This window comes from Pleurodeles waltl, chromosome 6 (assembly GCF_031143425.1).
Source record: "Pleurodeles waltl isolate 20211129_DDA chromosome 6, aPleWal1.hap1.20221129, whole genome shotgun sequence".
Classification (NCBI taxonomy): domain Eukaryota; kingdom Metazoa; phylum Chordata; class Amphibia; order Caudata; family Salamandridae; genus Pleurodeles; species Pleurodeles waltl.
This window is the reverse complement of record NC_090445.1, coordinates 116849960-116868100: the sequence shown is the minus strand read 5'-3', so window position 1 is coordinate 116868100 and position 18141 is coordinate 116849960. Positions and strand designations below refer to the sequence as shown.

The window sequence follows — 18141 nt, the reverse complement described above, 5'->3', positions numbered from 1 at the left end:
AAATTGGTAATGACGTTTTCCGACGGTGAACCTTAGGAATTTTCGATGTTTCTTGGTCACCGGAATATGAAAGTAAGCGTCGCAAAGGTCTATCGCACAGAGCCAGTCGCCCTGACGAAGATGTGGGTAAATTTGGTGCAAGGATAGCATCCTGAATTTCTCTTTGCAAATCCACTTGTTTGCTGTCCTTAGATCTAGAATGGGACGAAACTCTTGCTTGTCTTTTTTTGGCACAAGGAAATACCTCGAATAAATCCCTTTCCCTTGCTGGCTGATCGGGACGGGTTCTATGGCTCTTTTTTGTAATAGAATAGTGACTTCTAACTGAAGAGCTTCGAGGTGGTGGCTGTCTGGTTTAGGTGGAACAGATGGTGGAGGACTGATGAATCTGAGAGCGTAACCATGTCGCACAATATTCAATACCCAGGCGTCTGATGTGATGTGTAGCCACTCGTCCAGATGATTTGAGATACTTCCCCCTACCGGAGTGGATAACGGAGGAGGGGAAAGCGAAGATTCAGGGCTTAGACGCGGGAGCCTGTCGAGTTGCCTGAGTTTGTGGTGTTGAACGACCCCTTGTCGACCTTCGTTGTGTGGAGAAGACCCTTTGATGCTGCTGCTGCTGCTGCTGCTGGGGGCGTGAAGACATCCAGTGTGGTGTCTGATACCTGTGGGTGAAAAGTCTTCGCTGATATGGACGGAATACCTTTAGTTGTTCTTTCGGGCGTTCCATGCCTACCGCTTTTAGAGTATCTAGCTCAGACTTCATCCTGGCCATCTCGTCATCGGCATGAGAGCCGAACAAAGTGGAGCCTGAGAAAGGTAAATTCTGTATTCTCTGCTGTGCTTCTGGTTTGAGAGATGTTAATCGCAACCATGCATGTCTTCTTAGCGCTATTCCGTGAGCGTAGTTATGTGCGGACAGCACCGAAGAATCAGCCGCAGCACTTATTACCTGGTTAGAAACCATGGCTCCCTCACCCACGACCTCCAGGAAATCTTCCCTTTTATCCTGAGGAAGATGCTCCGCAAACTGCAGTATAGAGTCCCAGAGGGCCCGATTGTATCTCCCTAATAAAGCAGTTGCGCTGGCTGCTTTCATTGTGATGGCTGCAGTAGAGCATTCTTTTCGGCCTGCAGCATCGATCTTTCTGCTCTCTTTATCCGGAGGTGAGGAGGAAGACGGTGATGTAGAGTGCAATTTCTTTGCCGCTACTATAACCACCGAGTCCGGTACTGGGTCCGACCTCAAGAATAGAGGATCTTGTTCCGGTGGACGATACTTCTTAATAAGTCTGGAAGGAGCAGACTTTGTTGCGGCCGGTGTAAGAAAAATATCCATTGCGGTTCAATAAGACCCGGAACCAGTGGAAGCAAAGGTCTCGAAGAGGTCCTCTGATGCAAGGTTTCGAAGATTACTGATGTCGATGGGGCAGGTACCGCCAACGGGATATTCAGTTTGGTCGCCCCTCGCACTAAGACCTCCTGGAATGTATTCACATCATCTATGGGGGACACTCTCGGGGACGGTGAGTCCGATAGGGTTGGAGAGTAGTCCTGTGTAGACGAAGAAGAATGTCTATGATGTGAATGCTGAGATCTCTGTCGTGACTCATGACGGTGGTGCCGAGAGGAAGATGAACGTCTAGAGGAATGTCCAGAATGCCTTATGGATCGCGTTGGAGTCCTCAGAACAGACTCTGAAGGAGGAGCCGTAGGTGTTACTGGTGTCTGCGGCAACGGCAACTGTTGAGGAGAGAGCTGTGGAGACGCTGGAAACAGGATGAGTGAGGCCGAGGATTCTGAAGTGGTATAAACCCTTCTAGGTCTCTTTGATTGTCGCCTCGACGTCGACACACTCCTCGACGTCGAAGTGCGGTGACGGCGAGTGCCTCTTGACGTCGATTCCTCTCGCCGTTGAGAACCTCTCGACGACGACCCTCGACGTCGATGTGGTGACGTGGAACGTCTCCTACGGCGAGCACTCTCCCTCGACGCCGATCGCCCTCGCCGTGTCGACGGCGAACCGGACTCAGATCTCCTCGACGTGGAGCGTCCTCGCCGTGTCGACGGCGACCCAGATCCTCTCGACGGCGAGCGTCCACGCCGTCTCGACGGCGAAATGGCTGTCGACGGCGAACGATGCTTCTTCCTCGCCGGTGAACCAGTCCTCGACGGCGAGCATGTTGGCACCGTTCCCTGTCTCGACGTCGACGCCCTCGACGTCGTCGGAGACCTGTGCCGTTTTTGAGCAGGTCTGGTAGGAGTTACAGAGGAAACAGGGTGAGCCCTGGTAGAAGACTGACCTTCTCCTCGCTCTGTGGTAGAATGACCACTTTTTCTCCTGTCCTCTCTTGCCTGAAGTCGGATTTTCTCCCTATCACGAAGAGTTCTTCTGGAGAAAGTTTTACAGATGTCACACGATTCCGGTTTGTGGCTGGATGGAAGGCAAATTATACAGACCCGATGTGGATCTGTTTTAGCCTTTTTTCTGCCACAAGAAGGGCATTTATCAAAAAGTGAAGGCATTTCTAAACTAGAAAAACCTCAAAATTCTGTTAGAATTTAACAGAAAAGAGTAGGAAATGATCACTCAATATTAAAAACGTCGAGTGAAATTGAAATTCAAAAGATTTTGAATTAATTTCTGTCAAAAAAAGGCTTTGTGAGGTAGAGCTCAATGCTTCAGGGTCCTGTCAGAAAGGAGCCGGAAAAAAGAACTGAGGCAACTGCCTTTTGCTGTGCATGATGGGAAACAGGAAGACTTTACTTTCTTAAAGGCACAGCTCTATTTACATTCTGTATAATGGCAGCCTATCGGCTACACTGCCCTGTATTGTTTTATTCTCATGAGAGGTGTAAATAGAATATGAGAATGTATTTGTTATTACATTTCTAGAATAAATAAATGTTTTAACGTGAATTTACACTACAACTGTTTTTCTTTTTAACAATTTGGCCTGTGTAGCTGTTCACATAGGCTGCGCAGTGTTATTCTTATGTGTTTTTTGACAAACCTTTTTTCATAGGGCTGGTATTTGCACTTAAGAATATACTTCACATCAGTGCTCCGGGGTCCCCGCAGGCACGCGGAACTATTCAGTGCTTATGACTATACATGGAAATCCCCTACGAGAGAATCTTGAATAACATCCATTTGCCCTTGGCAATGTGGGTACTCTTTGAACGTTAATTTATGGAACACCTTCTGAATTTCTTTCAGGAGCAGAAAATAGGTGCAAATGCTGTTCCTTCATTGGTGATGTTTCAGGCATCTTTTGGATAAATTCCGGACGGTAGCCAAACTATCAGTTCTCTAACCAATATCCCTGTAGTAATTCTTTGCTGTGTTCTCAAATCATGCCCATTTGTCCGATCTGCTTAGCCTTGCTAGGGTGTGAATTTTTAAACAGTTGTGGCCACCTGAGCTAATGATCTCCCTTGGAGTTAAAGATGCCCTTGGTTTTTGTTAAGTAGTTCTGAGATCTTCTGTAGCATTGATGTTGCTGGTATTTCTGATATGGCTGGGAGCAACTGTAGCCTGTGTTTCCTCTGAAGGAATGAAAATAATGATAGTCAGCAATCAGTATTACTGTATAATAGCCGCCTGACACTGAAGAAGGATGCTTGTTTAGATAAAAGGATAGCGACTTGGCCATCTCTGGATCTGCTTTTATGGCTTGGAACTGTTCACAGACATGGTTTCTGAAGAGCTTTAGCTCTTCAAAGGGAATTTTCAAGACTCTTGTCTGCACCTCTGAATGAAATTATGCACTTCTGTTAGTCATAAATGTGCAAAACAGCACTACTGACCTTCTGTTTATTTTATTCACCTGGCTTTTGCCCTCACAACTGATTTAGCAGAATTCACTGTTGTATAGGCAAGTTCACCTACCTTCAGGTTTGATTGAGAGGGTCTTTTACTCATTTTTGCTTGGATTTTGTACTCAACAGAAAGAGGTTGCCACAAAAATAATAACTCTTTTGCTGAGGCTATTTCAAGCAATCTATGGAACATCGCTATAGTAAAGTAAAGAATCTTCTTTACTTTAATATAGCCGTCAGACGTGTCAGACATATCAATCAGTTTTGCACGTGTTGTAGCTTGCTTGATCAGTTAATATATCCACATGGGTGCTTCAATCATCCTCAGCCCAAATGCCACCAGCTCACCTCACCCTCTGTATCATGTCTCCTGGTATCGGAAGATGTGTCAGTGTTGCATGATATTGGAGGAGGGTGCTGTAGCTGAGGGAAAAGATCAGGAAGAGGAAACAGAGGTAATTTGTAGAAGAGCAGCATGCTCTGTCATGTCTGATGGAAGTTGAGAACGTTTCTATTATGTTTTTTAAAGAATCCAGGAAGCATGCAGCAATTTGCATCAAGGATGGCCGAAGATAAGGCATGTGCCTTGAATCATACTTAGGCTAGATGATGAACCGAGGATAATTGTTACTAGATCGGTTACAATAGTCATCTTCCTAAGCCTCACAATCGGGTGTAAAATGTATGTTTAAGTCATATACACCTTCAACTCTTTGTGAATTTGAATTCGGGATTAAATGAAGGCATTATTAAATCATCCCTAAGAGACACTTGTACAGTCTAAAGTTACTCGCTTTCTCTTCTAAGGGCTGTTTTTTTAAGCTGGTTATGGGGATGGGAATGCTTTGCCTACGCTTGTGTCCAAAACTGCTCCCAAGAATTGTATATTCTTGCACGATTTTATCATTGACTTGCCCTTGTACCGTTAGATCTAACTGTGGAATTTTTTTTAGAGTGGCCTTCATGAAGTTGTCTTCAACTCTGAAAGACTTTCCTTTGTCTAGTTAGTTTTTGAGGTAGGGGAAAACGTGATGTCCTTGCTTTTTGCATGTGCTGTGACTGGGGCCATTAACGTCTTGAAAATTATTTGGTCTGGTTGGATGTATTTTCATTGTTTATGTGGATGGGTATATGACAGTACACGTCCTGTAGGTCTAACAGACATACAATTGCCTGTTTGCAATAACTGGAGAATTTCTTGCAGTGCTACTATTCAAAATATCAGCTTCTTGAGAAATGTGTTCAACTGGTGAAGATCGAAAATCGGTTTCCATTTGCCTGACTTTTTCCTTTATAGAAAGAGGCGAGCAAAGAAGCATATACTTCGCTATGATTTGGGGACCAGTTCTGAGGCCTCTTTCTTCATCACTATGGAGATATCTGTTTGCAACAGCCGAAGATGTTGATGCAGTTTTTTGGATGGTAGAGTAAGAGGAAGATTTTGTATGAGTTCCAATGCATACCTTGGATGTACGAGGTCTAGAACCCACAGATTGGTAGCAAGAAGAGATCTTTCCACCTACAGGTGTAGTCAGAATTGGTTTGGGCAATCACCCATAATATGTCACTGACTTCTGGAGGGTTCCTGAATTTTGTATTGATTCCCAACCCTTTGATGAGGGGGATGTCTTTGATAAGAGACCAGTGGTGGCCAGCACTGGGTAGTATATCACTGACAGTATGGCTTTTGGTGTGCTTGGTAATTGGACCCATACTGATAAGGGTACAAATTCTGTCTTTTAACTCATCAAAAGGGCTGGATTCCACATTGCTGTAATGACTGTAAAGATCTTGCCATGTCAGTGTCTGATTTTATGGACTGGTGCACTTCATCAATATACTTTCTAAATAAGAACACTCCATAACATGGCATGTTTAATATTTGACTTTCAGTATGAAATGAAGTCGATCTCAACCACCCATGTCTTAATATTGCTGCACTACCTAATTGTCTAAATCCAGTGGTTTTAACATCCATGGAAACACCAATGATGGAAGATGTTGTTTTCACTCATTTAAAATTGCTTTTGGTTTAGATATTTTATAGTCCGGCAGTATCTCTAGACATGGTGTAATATCTGACAACATTTGTCTGTCATAACGGACTAACATTGCTAGAGGTCCTAATCAATGCTGCAGCTGTTAATGAAAATATTTTGCTTCCATTATTGAGCCTTCTTCCTCCTCTGGAGGAGCTGAACATGGCGAAGTTTGGGTTCAGGATCTTTTCTGTGTAGCTTGCATTATCACACTAAATCCGAATGCGTTTGTCCGATGAAATGCACAGGGCTGTCGCCTGGCGCCTTGTATTTTTTTTTTTCCATTTTTTTTTGTTTAAGACCCGCTGAACAGATATGATTAATTATGGGTATTGCTTTGACAATTTTTCTGGTTGGTTCTTTAAAAATCATAAAAGCAGCAAACGGTTTCTGAATCGGAATATCAAATCTTTTAGATGCTCTTTCAATCAGAGATGCTCTTTCAATCAGACTAAGAATGTCACCAATATCATCCGAGGAGAAGTTTTATTTCCTTCAACAGGGGCTATGTAATTATCCCATGCGGGGCAAGTGCCTCTTGGATAAACAGGTGGAGCTTCTCGTTTTTCTTGTGGATCATTACTATAAGTGTTACTATTGTCAGGTTTTCATGAAGGTGGTTTGTGAGATGTCACTGGAAAATGAAATGGTAATATCTTTCTTCACAGAACACCAGAAGGTGTGAGGAGTGGTGGGTTAGATTTGAGATACCACAGCCAGAAGTGAAACTGGCACAGGAATTTTCTTTCTTTGAGCATCCAAGGCAGTTTCAGGAAAAGTATGTAGTAATATGCAAACGTTAGACACAGTGCTTTAACTAGACTCAATGGTACCAGCATCATGGGTTGGCTGGAGACATAGGTGTTGCCCTCATAGGGCTTGTCACTGTATTGACATTTTAATTCATGATGTTGCTGAAACGTTTTGACCGAGGAGAAGTTGAAAATAAAATTAATGGAGACTGCTTCGTCGATGAAGATATGGCCTTCGATGGAATCGTTGAGGAGATAGTCAACAATGAGATCGTCTGTGCTGTAGGCAACCAGTCTTCGAAGTTGATGTTGGTGTCCAATCACCATCAACACTGTAGGAAAGTCCTTTTTTTTTGCCTGATCACCCCCACACTTTTTGGATAGGTACTGGTGGTTACTGACTCTTGGCTGTGCCCTGGGTACTGCTTAACAGTCCCAGGGCCAGTGCTCTGTGTAAAATGGATATGCAAATTAGGCTAATTATAATTGGCTAAGTTAACCTACCTATAAGTCCCTAGTATATGGTAGGGCATGTAGGTTAAGGGACCACAGCATAGGTGGTGCACACCTAGGTGCACTGCTGAAGTGCCCAGTGTCATTTTAAAAGCAAGCCTGCCTTGCTGGCTGCTTTGAAATTAAAGTTATATGCAAATTCGACTTTGGAATTAAAAGTACTTCCAAAGTCTTAAACTACCTTATTTTTACATATAAGTCACCCCTAAGGTGTGCCCTATGTGCCCCTAGGGCTGGGTGCCATGTAACTATAAGCAGGGACTTTATAAAAATAGATTTATAAGCCCTGGTGAGGTAAAAACAGCCAAATTCGTTTTTCCCTCATTGAAGTAAATGGCCTTCATAGGCTAGAATGGGGAGACTTTATTTTAAATTTTAAAGTCTCCTTAAATGTTGCATACCAAGAACTTGGTATCAAATTAATTGTTGTAATAAATCCCACAACTTCCAGTTGTTGGATTTAATATAACTTGTTCAGGTAAAAAGTTTAGACTTTACCTAAAAAGTTGCCAATTTCAGCTCTGCATTGTTTTTGCTGCTGTGCTCTGATTGGCCAGCCTGCAGCAGCTTTTGCCAAGCTGCCTTGATGAGGTGTGAAGTGGCCTGGCTTCACACAAAGGAATGTGCTTGGGGGAGAGAATCTCCCCTCAGCAGATGGTGAGGCAGGAAGGGGGAGGGCTGCCAAACTGGTCTTCAAAGGCAGAGAAGGACATCTGGAGCACCCAGCAACACCCCCACATCCTGCAACCCCAGACAACTAGGTGCCCCCTTGATTAGATTAGGAGAGGGCAGGAGAGGGGTGTGTTTATGATTTTTAGCCACACCAGTGGGTGGGCTCAGCCAGATGTAACCTCCAACAATCAGATTCAGCCATGTTGGATTTTTAGAGACTGTTGCCTTTTGGGATGGATTTTTGCCACACTTCCCAGGAAGTGGTCATCACAGGGGGACGACCCTGTACCTGATTGGAGGACCAGGACCCCCCTGCTTTTCACCCAGGAGCAAGGATAAAACTGGCAGACCTGCCCCCACACCTCCGATCCCTTCCAGATTTCAAGAAGAAAAGAACTAAAGGAGAAGAAGGACTGCCCTGCTGGACCCCTGGCCTGCACCTGGAACCTGCACTCAGAAGGACTGCACCAGCTGCACACTTGGGCTTCACCACAAGAAGGACTTTGCCTGGCTTCAACTGGTTCAAGGAGGGACTCCCTGTTTGCTACAGGTGAAAAATTGCTATCCAGAGTCCCCCTGCACCAACTCCTGAAAAGTGACCAGCTGACCACTGTCCAGTGGCCAAAAAGGAGTTTGCGCCAGGTGCATTCTGGGAGTTGAAGTCCGCACCCCCCAAGGACCATCACAGAACTTCTGGACCCTTGGGGTGAGCTGTGGACCCCAAAAGAACCTTAAAAGAACATCTGGGTGAAGCCCCAGAAGTTTGGAAAAGATTTGAGAATTTTTTTTAAAAAGCTCCAGAGAGGGACCGACCCGCCGCGGAAATTCTAGCCGGCTTGCGTCAACCGCGACCCGGCCTGACTTGGTGGTTCGTCCCGGTAAAGAAAAACCTCCGAAAAAGAGACTAAGTCCGAAGGTAAAAAGTTGACCGGGACCTCCCAGCCATCGTATCCGAGAAGGGCTCCACTGACGTCGGATCAAGATCCAGGTTTACCCCGGTCGAAGGATTTTCATCTCGAAAAAACGACTAAGTCCGAAGGTAAAAATCTCCACCAAGGAAACCCACATCGCGTATCCGGACAAGTGCTCCAGGAGGTCGGATTCAACTGGCAGGTTCGTCCCAGTGAAGAAAAACTTCAAAATAAAGACTAAGTCAGAAGGTAACTTTTTAACTGAGGCCTCCCGCGACTTGTAGCCGAGCAGGGCTCCATCGCGGTCGGCCTGAAACTTTGACCCGGTCGAGGTGCAACCAGATGACCCGATTGGCGCTTTTTGTTTCTAAGCGCTAGAAAAATAATGATTCTTTAAAAATTCATATCTCCGGTTCCCTTTATCCGATTTTATTCGTTTTTGTGTCATTTTAAAGATAAAAATATAAACTATTTTTATAAATTGGTTTTGGATTTTTAAACTGTTTCCTGTGTTTTATTTAATTACTGTTTTGTGATATTTGAATGCTTTACACACAGTCTCCTAAGTTAAGCCTTGACGCTCGTTGCCAAGCTACCAAGGGTTGAGCTGGGATTAATTTACTGAGACCTAACTGTACCTAGGTGGAGGTTAGTGGCTTGTTGCTAGGTGTAGGTACCTACCTGCCCTTACCAATAACCCATTTTCCAACAAACACTATAATAGATGTGAATGTGGTCTTTTTGCTAGTTTCTAATACCTTTTTAAGGCACAATCTGTCTCTTTATCAGAGGATGGAATATCCTTGTATTTTGACTACTGTAACCATATCATCCTTCCCTTGCTGTCTTTAAGGATATTATTTGAAAAGATTCAGCATATCTTGTATTTCTTAGCCTTAGGATACAGGCAAAAAATACACTCCTTGTGAAGGTTATCAGAGTGAAGCCATTACTTGCTACAAGTCCCAGAAAGCTTGAAAAGACCTTTCTGGATGTCTAAGACATAGAGCCTGATCTAGATGTTGGCAGTCGCACCACCAAGCCGCTTTGGGCTCGAACCTGAGAACACCGTCCTGTCAATGGTCTTTCGCTCGCCCTATTTAGATGTTACAGTTCTGCTGGAAGTATGAATGGCGGCGGTTCACTGACAACAGGACTCTATGGACTTTGTACAATGGCAGGGGCTATTGAAGAGAGGTGAGACACACCCACACAGTCTCTTAGCCATAGGTGTACCCCCGCACTACACAACAAACACATTCACACAATAACACATTGCTTTTCCGTCACAATACAACCTGTACATACCGAATACACACATTGACATATCTACACAACACAACATACATACACCATTGACACTGCACACACACACACGACACAACCACAACACAACTACACACCCAGCTAGACAGACACACTCACACGCACCTGCTCCCCTTCTCGCCCAGATAATCACATTGCATACTCACATACACAACTCGCAGCACAACATGACAGGTACAGTTCCCCTGTCAATGTTCACACATAGACACAGTTGACAGGTGTGAATGTACCATCATTGTGCCAGCATTCATTTGCCAGTAAATACTGGCACCATAATGACAGTTGTGTTTGTGCGCGATATGGGTTGTGTACCAATATGTGCCCACTCATGTCTGACCCACTCGTGTCTCGGACTTACACATGTCAAAGTGATGCTCTCCACCTCCTATGCAGTGCCCACCCATCGTACCCTGGCAATGCAGTGTCCCTACCTCGTAGTCTGTTGATAGGGGTGGTCATGTTTTCTCAGTGGGTTGGTGGCAGCAGTGACAGGTGTTGTTCAGTCCTGTCCAGTCAAAGATGATGGGTGGGGGAGTGGTAAAAAGGTTAGTGCTCAGCCCCTTTCATCCCCAATCTGCCAACTAAGGAGTGGAGGTCAACCACCACTTTTTCCTTGGTGGTAAGGCACCTCTAAATCTGTACGACGGTAGCGCTGGCTGCAGTCCTGCCAGCATCCCCTTTTCCCATTCCCACCGTCAACGCGGACGGTGTGTCTTGGCAGAGACAGCGGTTAGAATGCAGTCTTTCGCCTATCGGGCTACCAACATCTAAATATGGCGGGTGGACCATCGTGGCAGCGGGCGGGTTTACAATAGAAAAATCGGCAGCTGGACCATTACGGCCAACATCTAAATAAGGACCTTAGTCCGTATTTTAAAGATAGAAAATTCACAGTGTGAAAAATGTTAACTGAACATCAACAGTTTTGGTTGAAAAAAAGTCATTTATCTGTGAAATATTGAGCAAAGCTCAAGGGACATCTTTCACGCACAACATGCAGTAGAAATCTGAGTTAGGGTAGCTTCTGGGGGAGTGGAGTTGTATGAGCTAACTCCTCATTGTTTGGACTTTAGTCCTTTCTAAAGCAATGTGGATAGGCCAACAATGTGAATATGTTAAAGCTTTGCAGGATTTGTGTAACACTGAAACTGCTAATTATGGCTACCATGGGACTCCCGGTTTCATGACAGTGGAGATTAAAACATGTGAATCTATGAAAGATCTAGCTTTCAAGACATATTTTGCCACAAAACACTATCTCTTGGCATTTCAAATATTCTGTAAGTAACACATTCTTTCAACTCATCATGATGTCATATCACGATATCTTCTTCGTGTCTGCTGAGGCAGAGTTTTGGATACACAATTATATGTCTTCTTCAGGACCACTTCGGCTTTGTAAACTTTAATTTTTTACAGATGGGTATATCACCTAGAAATACTTTTGTTCAATTACAGTAGATGACGGTAGTGAACCTAGCACTTTTGCCCTCAGATGGGATATTGAGTTCTCATTTTTTATATAAAAACACATATCTATTGCTGTCATTATCTTTAACTCGAAAAGAGTACACGAGTCAAAGAAAACTGAGCAATTATACATCAAACATTAATATATTATTTAACATCTCACAAGGCAATTAAACTCTTGAATCATGATTGGGAGGAAATGGTCTCTCAGTTTGAGTGTAGTTCCATCCAATGAATGCGATCTCATAGCATCTCAATCGATGAATTATTCTGTAAAGGATCTGTGTTCTGAAAGCTGTGCTCAAGTGCTGCACACCTCAAAAACGTAGAGACTCATTTCTCCACCTTCTCCTCAATATGCCGAACAAGGAACTAGGTACCTCTGTTTTGGAAAATCTGATGGTGCAGTCAGTCTTCCCGTTATGGGACCTCAGGAAATGTTAATAAACCAATGTGGAGAATTTAGCCAGCAATGCTTGAAAATCACAATTTTAGCTGCATTTTAACTGAATTCTTTCTTTTCTCAGTCATCTTCACATTCGCGACAAAAACATAGGGGAAAACTCTACCCCACGATAGTCGCACAACTATAAGAAAATAAATTAGAATGTTTAAAGTAACAATATCAAATATCAAGAGACCCAGACAATCAAGAGAGTTTTTGGCATGGAAAAAAGGATCCTTTGCCATTGATCCACATTTTGATAACCACACTGAAAAGAAGATCTGTGATCTTAAAAAGCTGGAAAGAAACTGGACTCAAAAAAAGCAGAAGCAAACAGTTTCCCAAGAGTGCCAGCTGCATACACTGACTTCAATATCTGACAAAGCAAGAGTGGTTGAGGGTACTGGAAATCTAGGAGACAAGACGGAAGTGCACATCCCATAATGATGACAGAGTTGTCAAGCCAGAAACACATTTTGTAGACATGCAAAAATCACTTCAGTCTTCAGTTTTTGCTGTGCCAGTACACACCTACTAGCGTGAAAGGGTATTGACATGAGATTTTTCAAATGATTCTGACTTAGACTGTGATATCACATTGTGTTTTTCTTACCTGAACCCCTGCGCCCATTGGGATCTATTTTCGTTGTTCCCTTAGATGTGTGCATTGGTTTGGTGGGTTTGTGCTCTGGTGTAGACATTGTGCTGCTACTCTGCTTGTGCTTGGCTGCGAACTCCAGGTCTGGAATGGCTTTCATAAGTTCAGCTTGGGTCTCCTCCAGGAGGCGGTTTATGTCCTTGGCGCTGTATTGCGTAAGAGCTGCCCTCTTTTCCTCCCAATCACGTTCTGCTGCCTGCCAACAAAGTCAACAAAAACACCGTAACCAAAGTGAAGGTGTGAAAGGAAAATGTTGCTTACCCAGTAAGCATCTGTTCATGGCATGTATTGCCGTAGATTCACATGCTCTGCATACTCCTGCCATCTAGGTTTGGGTCCGAATTGTTGCAAGTTGTTTTTCTTCGATTAAGCATTTTCGACTCACAGGATCGAGTGATTCCTCCTTCTCAGGGATACTGTGCATGTACATTAACTCCTCTGATTGATTTTTTTTCCCGCAGGCAGGTGAGAAAAGGAGTGTAGAGGAAGTATAGAGAAAGAGATGCCCATGAAATTGTAACTACATATGTACAACTATATAAAAGTATAAACTAACTGAAACGGCCACAGGCGTCCAGGGAGGAGGAAGGGCACATGGGAATCTGCAGCACTACATGCCACAAAGAGATGCTTACTGGGTAAGTAACATTTTCAGTTTGATGGCTTGTGTGGTTCTAGATACACATGCTCTGCATAGGCAGTAAAGCAGCCCTCCATAAATGCTGTGGGAGTTGCAGTTTACTGAAAAAGTGTTTGTAGCACAGCTTGACCTACTTTGGCTTGCTGACATGCTAGTACGTCCACACAGTAAAGCTTTGCAAATGTATGTGTGTAGACCATGCAGTTGCCTTACAAATGTCAGCTATATGTATGTTTCCAAGGAAAGCCATAGTGGCTCCTTTTTTCTAGTAGACTGTGCTTTAGCACAGCAAGTTTGTATACATTTTACTATCCATCTAGTTATGCTCTTTCTGGATACTGGACTGCCTTTGTGAGGTAGTGAAAAAGTTACAAAGAGCTTTTTCGTTTTCCTAAAATATTCGGTTCTGTCAATGTAAAACATAAGTGCTTGTTTAATATCTAAAGTGTGTAGAGCTCTTCTTGTAACTGAGCCAGGCTGCAGAATAAAGACTGGTGGCTCAATGGATTGGTTTATATAGAATTGTGAAACCACTTTAGGAAGGAACTTCGGGTTTGTGCAAAGGACCACATTGTCCCTATGGATCTGATAGAAAGGCTCTTCTATGGTTAGGGACTGGAGCTCACTAACACGCCTGAGTGATGTGATAGCTATCCAAGAAATATACTGAAGAGGGCATGAATGAAGTGGCTCAAAAGGAGAGCCCATGAGCCTTGTAAGCACAATTTTGAGGTTTGTTCCAGGATGGTGCAGGATGCATTCTGGGTGGAATAATCATTTTAAGGCCTTCTATGAAAGCTTTAATGACTCGGATTCTGAACAAGGAACTATGCTGTCTTTTTCTGTAGTTATGCAGCTTTAGCTGCAAGATGTGAACTAATGGAAGTGTGAGCTAAATTTTGCTTTCTGTAAGTGTAGCAAACAACTACCAATGTCTTGAACAGCAGCTTTAATGGGATTAATACATTTGGGTTGGCATTAGCATACAAACGTTTTCATTTTGCAGCATAACATGCTCTGGTTGGGGGTCTATGAGTTTTCCTGAGAATGTTCGTATATTCCGCAGGCAATCCTAAGTAAGCAAACTCTATGACTTCAGGAGCCATATCACAAGGTTGAGTGACTTGGGGTCTGGATGTCTGATCTGTCCTTGATTTTGAATGAGAAGGTCCGACTTGTTAGAGAGCCTCTCGTGTGGGGCACCATGATTGACGTGCCCAAGTGGGGGCTACCAGCTACTGCTAAGCCCTTCGTGAAGACTCTGGAAGCAGTTGTGACTCCGAAAGGCAGGATTGTGAACTGATAGTGTTTGCCTGTAACCACAAATCTTAGGTATTTTTGATGTGCGGGGTGGATGTGGATATGGAAGTAGGCATCCTTTACGATCTAGGGCCGTTAAAGTCACCTTGTTGTATAAGCAGAATAACATCTTGAAGAGTAACCATGTGAAAGTGTTCTGAGAGAATGTAGTGATTTAATGGTCAGAGGTCCAGAATAGGCCTGAGAGAGCTGTTTTTTGGGGGAATGAGAAAGTATTGGGAATATACTCTTGATCCTTGGTTGTGTATGGGAACAGACTTGATAGTCCCTTTGAGAAGAAGGGCCTAAACTTCTTGTTTGAGAAGTAGGAGATGTTCTTGGGCTAGTCTGTGAGTGTGAAGGGGACTGTTTGTACGATTGGTAATGAACTCCAGAAAATAACCATGCTGGATAATGGAAAGAACCCATAGATCCGCAGTGATGTTGAGCCATTCTAGATGAAAATTTTGAAGTGTGGAGTGGGGGGGGGATGGGAAGGAATGGCGGAAGTCACTGCTTTGCAGAGGAGTTCGTGCCTTGAGTGGCGGTGCTGTTACCTCTGCCTCAGTTGTTATTGCCTCTATAGGATCCCCTGAACAAACCACTAGAATATGAAGCTGAACGCTGTCTGGGCTGGGAAGTAGACACCTCTGAGGTTCCAGATTTGTAACCAATTCTGATTGTGGGGCGACGGAAAGTGCTCCTTTGTTAGGGGAACAGAAGAGGACCCATGGATTTTGCGGTGTCTGTTTTTTTTTTTTCAGCTTCTCAAGGGTGGAGTCCACTTGAGGGCCGAAAAGGTGACCTTTGTTGAAGGCCATATTGAGCACTGCCTGCTGGACCTCTGGTTTCAAACCAGAGCATCGAAGCTACTGTTAAAAAGGCATGCAGCTATCTGTGCAGCATTTAGGGCAGTAGATGAAATTATTTGCTATTGTTTGCCCATATGCAACAATCTATTTTTTCTGTGCTCATCTGGGAGAAATTGGAGGAGCTCCACCATCTCATCCAAGAGAGCCCGGTCATATCACGCTAGCAAGGCCTGTGAAGTGGCGATGTGCCAATGACTGGCTGCCTAGGTAGCCACCCTTTTGCCAGCAGCATCCAGCTTTTTACTCTCCATATCTGGAGGAGGAGAGTCCCTTGTGGCCTGACCATTGGACCTTTTGGTGGCCACTATGGAGTCTGGACGGACCTAGGACCTGAAATATTGCAGGTCAGTGAGAGCACACGTATCTTAACAACTCTAGGTGGGAAACCCTAGAGCGGACAGGTTCTTTAAAAATTTTGTCTGCGCCTTCGGGGTACAAATCTGGGTCGTCGGTCAACATGGGATTAGGGTCGTAAGTGTCCCATGGATCTGGGTCCTGCTGTTTAAAGTCTCCTGCAGTAGTTGGGGGAGGTGAATGAAGAGGGGTGGGAGGTGGAGGAAAAGCAGGGGATGGAGGAGATGCAGGATGGAGAGTTGGAGAAAGCTTTGTAGGTGTGTAGTGGAAGCCTTGTCCTTGGTAACCTTCTTTGGAGGTGGAGAAGTGTCCAAAGCCTCTTGGAAGGATAATTTCCTCTTCCAAAGTACAGGGGGGGGGAGCAATAATGGGCCCCATACTCTCCTGGATATGGAGGCTGTGCTGTCAAGCTTCCATGATATCCACAATGGGTTCCACAGGTAAAGGAGTAGCTGATGACTGGCTAGAGTCCTTCTGCTCCAAAGATCTTGTCGCTGTGGTTTTCGGCATCTGTTCCATCAGCTCAGCATACTCTACGGTGCTGACTGGTGAGATAGGCTCACAAACGGGCGAGGTCACCACCTAGGGCCATGGTCGGTGCCCAGACCGTCGAGAGGAGACTAACGCGAACATGGGAATACGTGATTGAGAAACAATGCCGTAGATAAGGAGAAAATGGAAGGGAAGATTTTGAACTGGAGCGAGTCAAAGACGGAGCGAAGACACACACGTCTGAACCTGAAAGCAGAGAGAAAACAATCTAACAAAGGAGTCATACCCATGTCCAGTATCAACGAGAAGGAGAAATCACTCGATCTTGTGACCCGAAAATGTTTCTTCGAAGAAAAACAACTTGCAACACTCTGAACCCAACACTAGATGGCAGGAGTATGCAGAGAATGTGTATCTACAAGCCCATATGCCATCGAAAATATATGTTCCAAACAAGGGAAGGGCAGAATTTCGACCAGGTGAAAATTATTAAATCCATATATGAGGGTCTCACATTTAAATGTTTTTTAAAAATTCTTTCCAAGCTCAACTACCAGATGGCAGAAAACAATAATAGCAGGTGTACTTAGAATAGGTATAGATGTAATTTTTTTTTAGTGCCAACAAAGGACCTCAGACGATGCAGGAGTAATAGTGGCCACTCAATACATAGTTATAAATAAAAGAAATGCTAGGCAAATCAGGCCCTGAAGAGACGCATGAAAAAAAGTGCCCGCCCACACACACATCCCCCCCCCCCACACACACACACAGAATCCCACCCCATAGACAATGGCTGATCCCAACAAATACACAACCAGAGCTGGCGCCTAACTATACAGAGGAAACTGCACACACAGATTAAAAATTGGGAATACAATTATGTTAGAAAGGAAATACTGTATACTATGAAACAAATAAGGACCCTGAAAAAGAAAGTCAGACAGAGCGACATTACACTGTCAGAAGGGAAACCATGAATGTAGAAGCATACTGGATTCCGGACAATAAAGGCAGTACCTGATTAAGGATTATACATGACCAGCACAGAAACAGGTCAAAGATGTTGGTGTCTGACTTTATACCCCAAAGTACAGATAAACAACAGAAACCATAGGCAGAGCATGATCAAGAGAAACACATAAGGGATACACTCTGTACAGTCTATACCCACTGGGGGTCCGCAATGCCTACTGAAGGGGTCTGCAACTACTTAGAAAATAGATTAATATTAACAGATAATCAAAACATATATAATTTAAGAAGCAAAATGTAAACTTAAAATGTTTAAAACATTCTGTAAATGTGAAGGAATCTGAAATTGGAGACTAAAAATTAAGTTGGTATTCTCAGATTGATTTGTGGGAGCAGTGCAAGTGCATCAAACAGAATACAGTATGGAAGATGGGTGCCCTTGATTACATTTAAAAATGTTTCAACATTTCCATTAACATTAAAAGTTTGATTTGTTTATAATTGCCTGTGAATAAAATAAAACAGTTCATAAGTTGTGTATTTGTTTAATGAATACTTGTTTCCATAATTTTGTATATTGTTTAGCTGTTCGAATCATCAAAATTGCTTAGCAAGGGGTCCCAGGATTCCAATAGTGGCTCAGTGGGGTTGTTGGATTCCAACGATTCAGTGGGGGTTCCCAAATTCCAGTAAAGATTAGGTTGGGTGGGGGGGGGAATTGGTCCTCAGGAGTCACAGAATTTGAAGAACCACTACTCTATACTATAAGGACAAACGGACTCTTGGAAATGCAGTGTTAGAAGAAACGAATGACAAGCAATATAAAGCCAAATCAGAAAGAGACAGCACAAGGTAACTGTAGGTGCCAGAGAATACAGGGCCAACTATAGACTCTACA

The 18141-nt window shown here is 43.8% G+C and overlaps 1 protein-coding gene across 3 annotated transcripts in view; it reads right to left on the bottom strand.

The window, feature by feature from the left end:
• The window catches only part of SRCIN1 (SRC kinase signaling inhibitor 1), a 758648-nt gene that overhangs the window by 133981 nt on the left and 606526 nt on the right, over nt 1–18141 (bottom strand). For all 3 annotated transcript variants that reach the window (XM_069237488.1, XM_069237489.1, XM_069237490.1), the window contains one exon: nt 12567–12807. In XM_069237488.1, coding sequence (XP_069093589.1) covers nt 12567–12807 — 241 coding nt within the window. The remainder of the gene's footprint in view (nt 1–12566; nt 12808–18141) is intronic.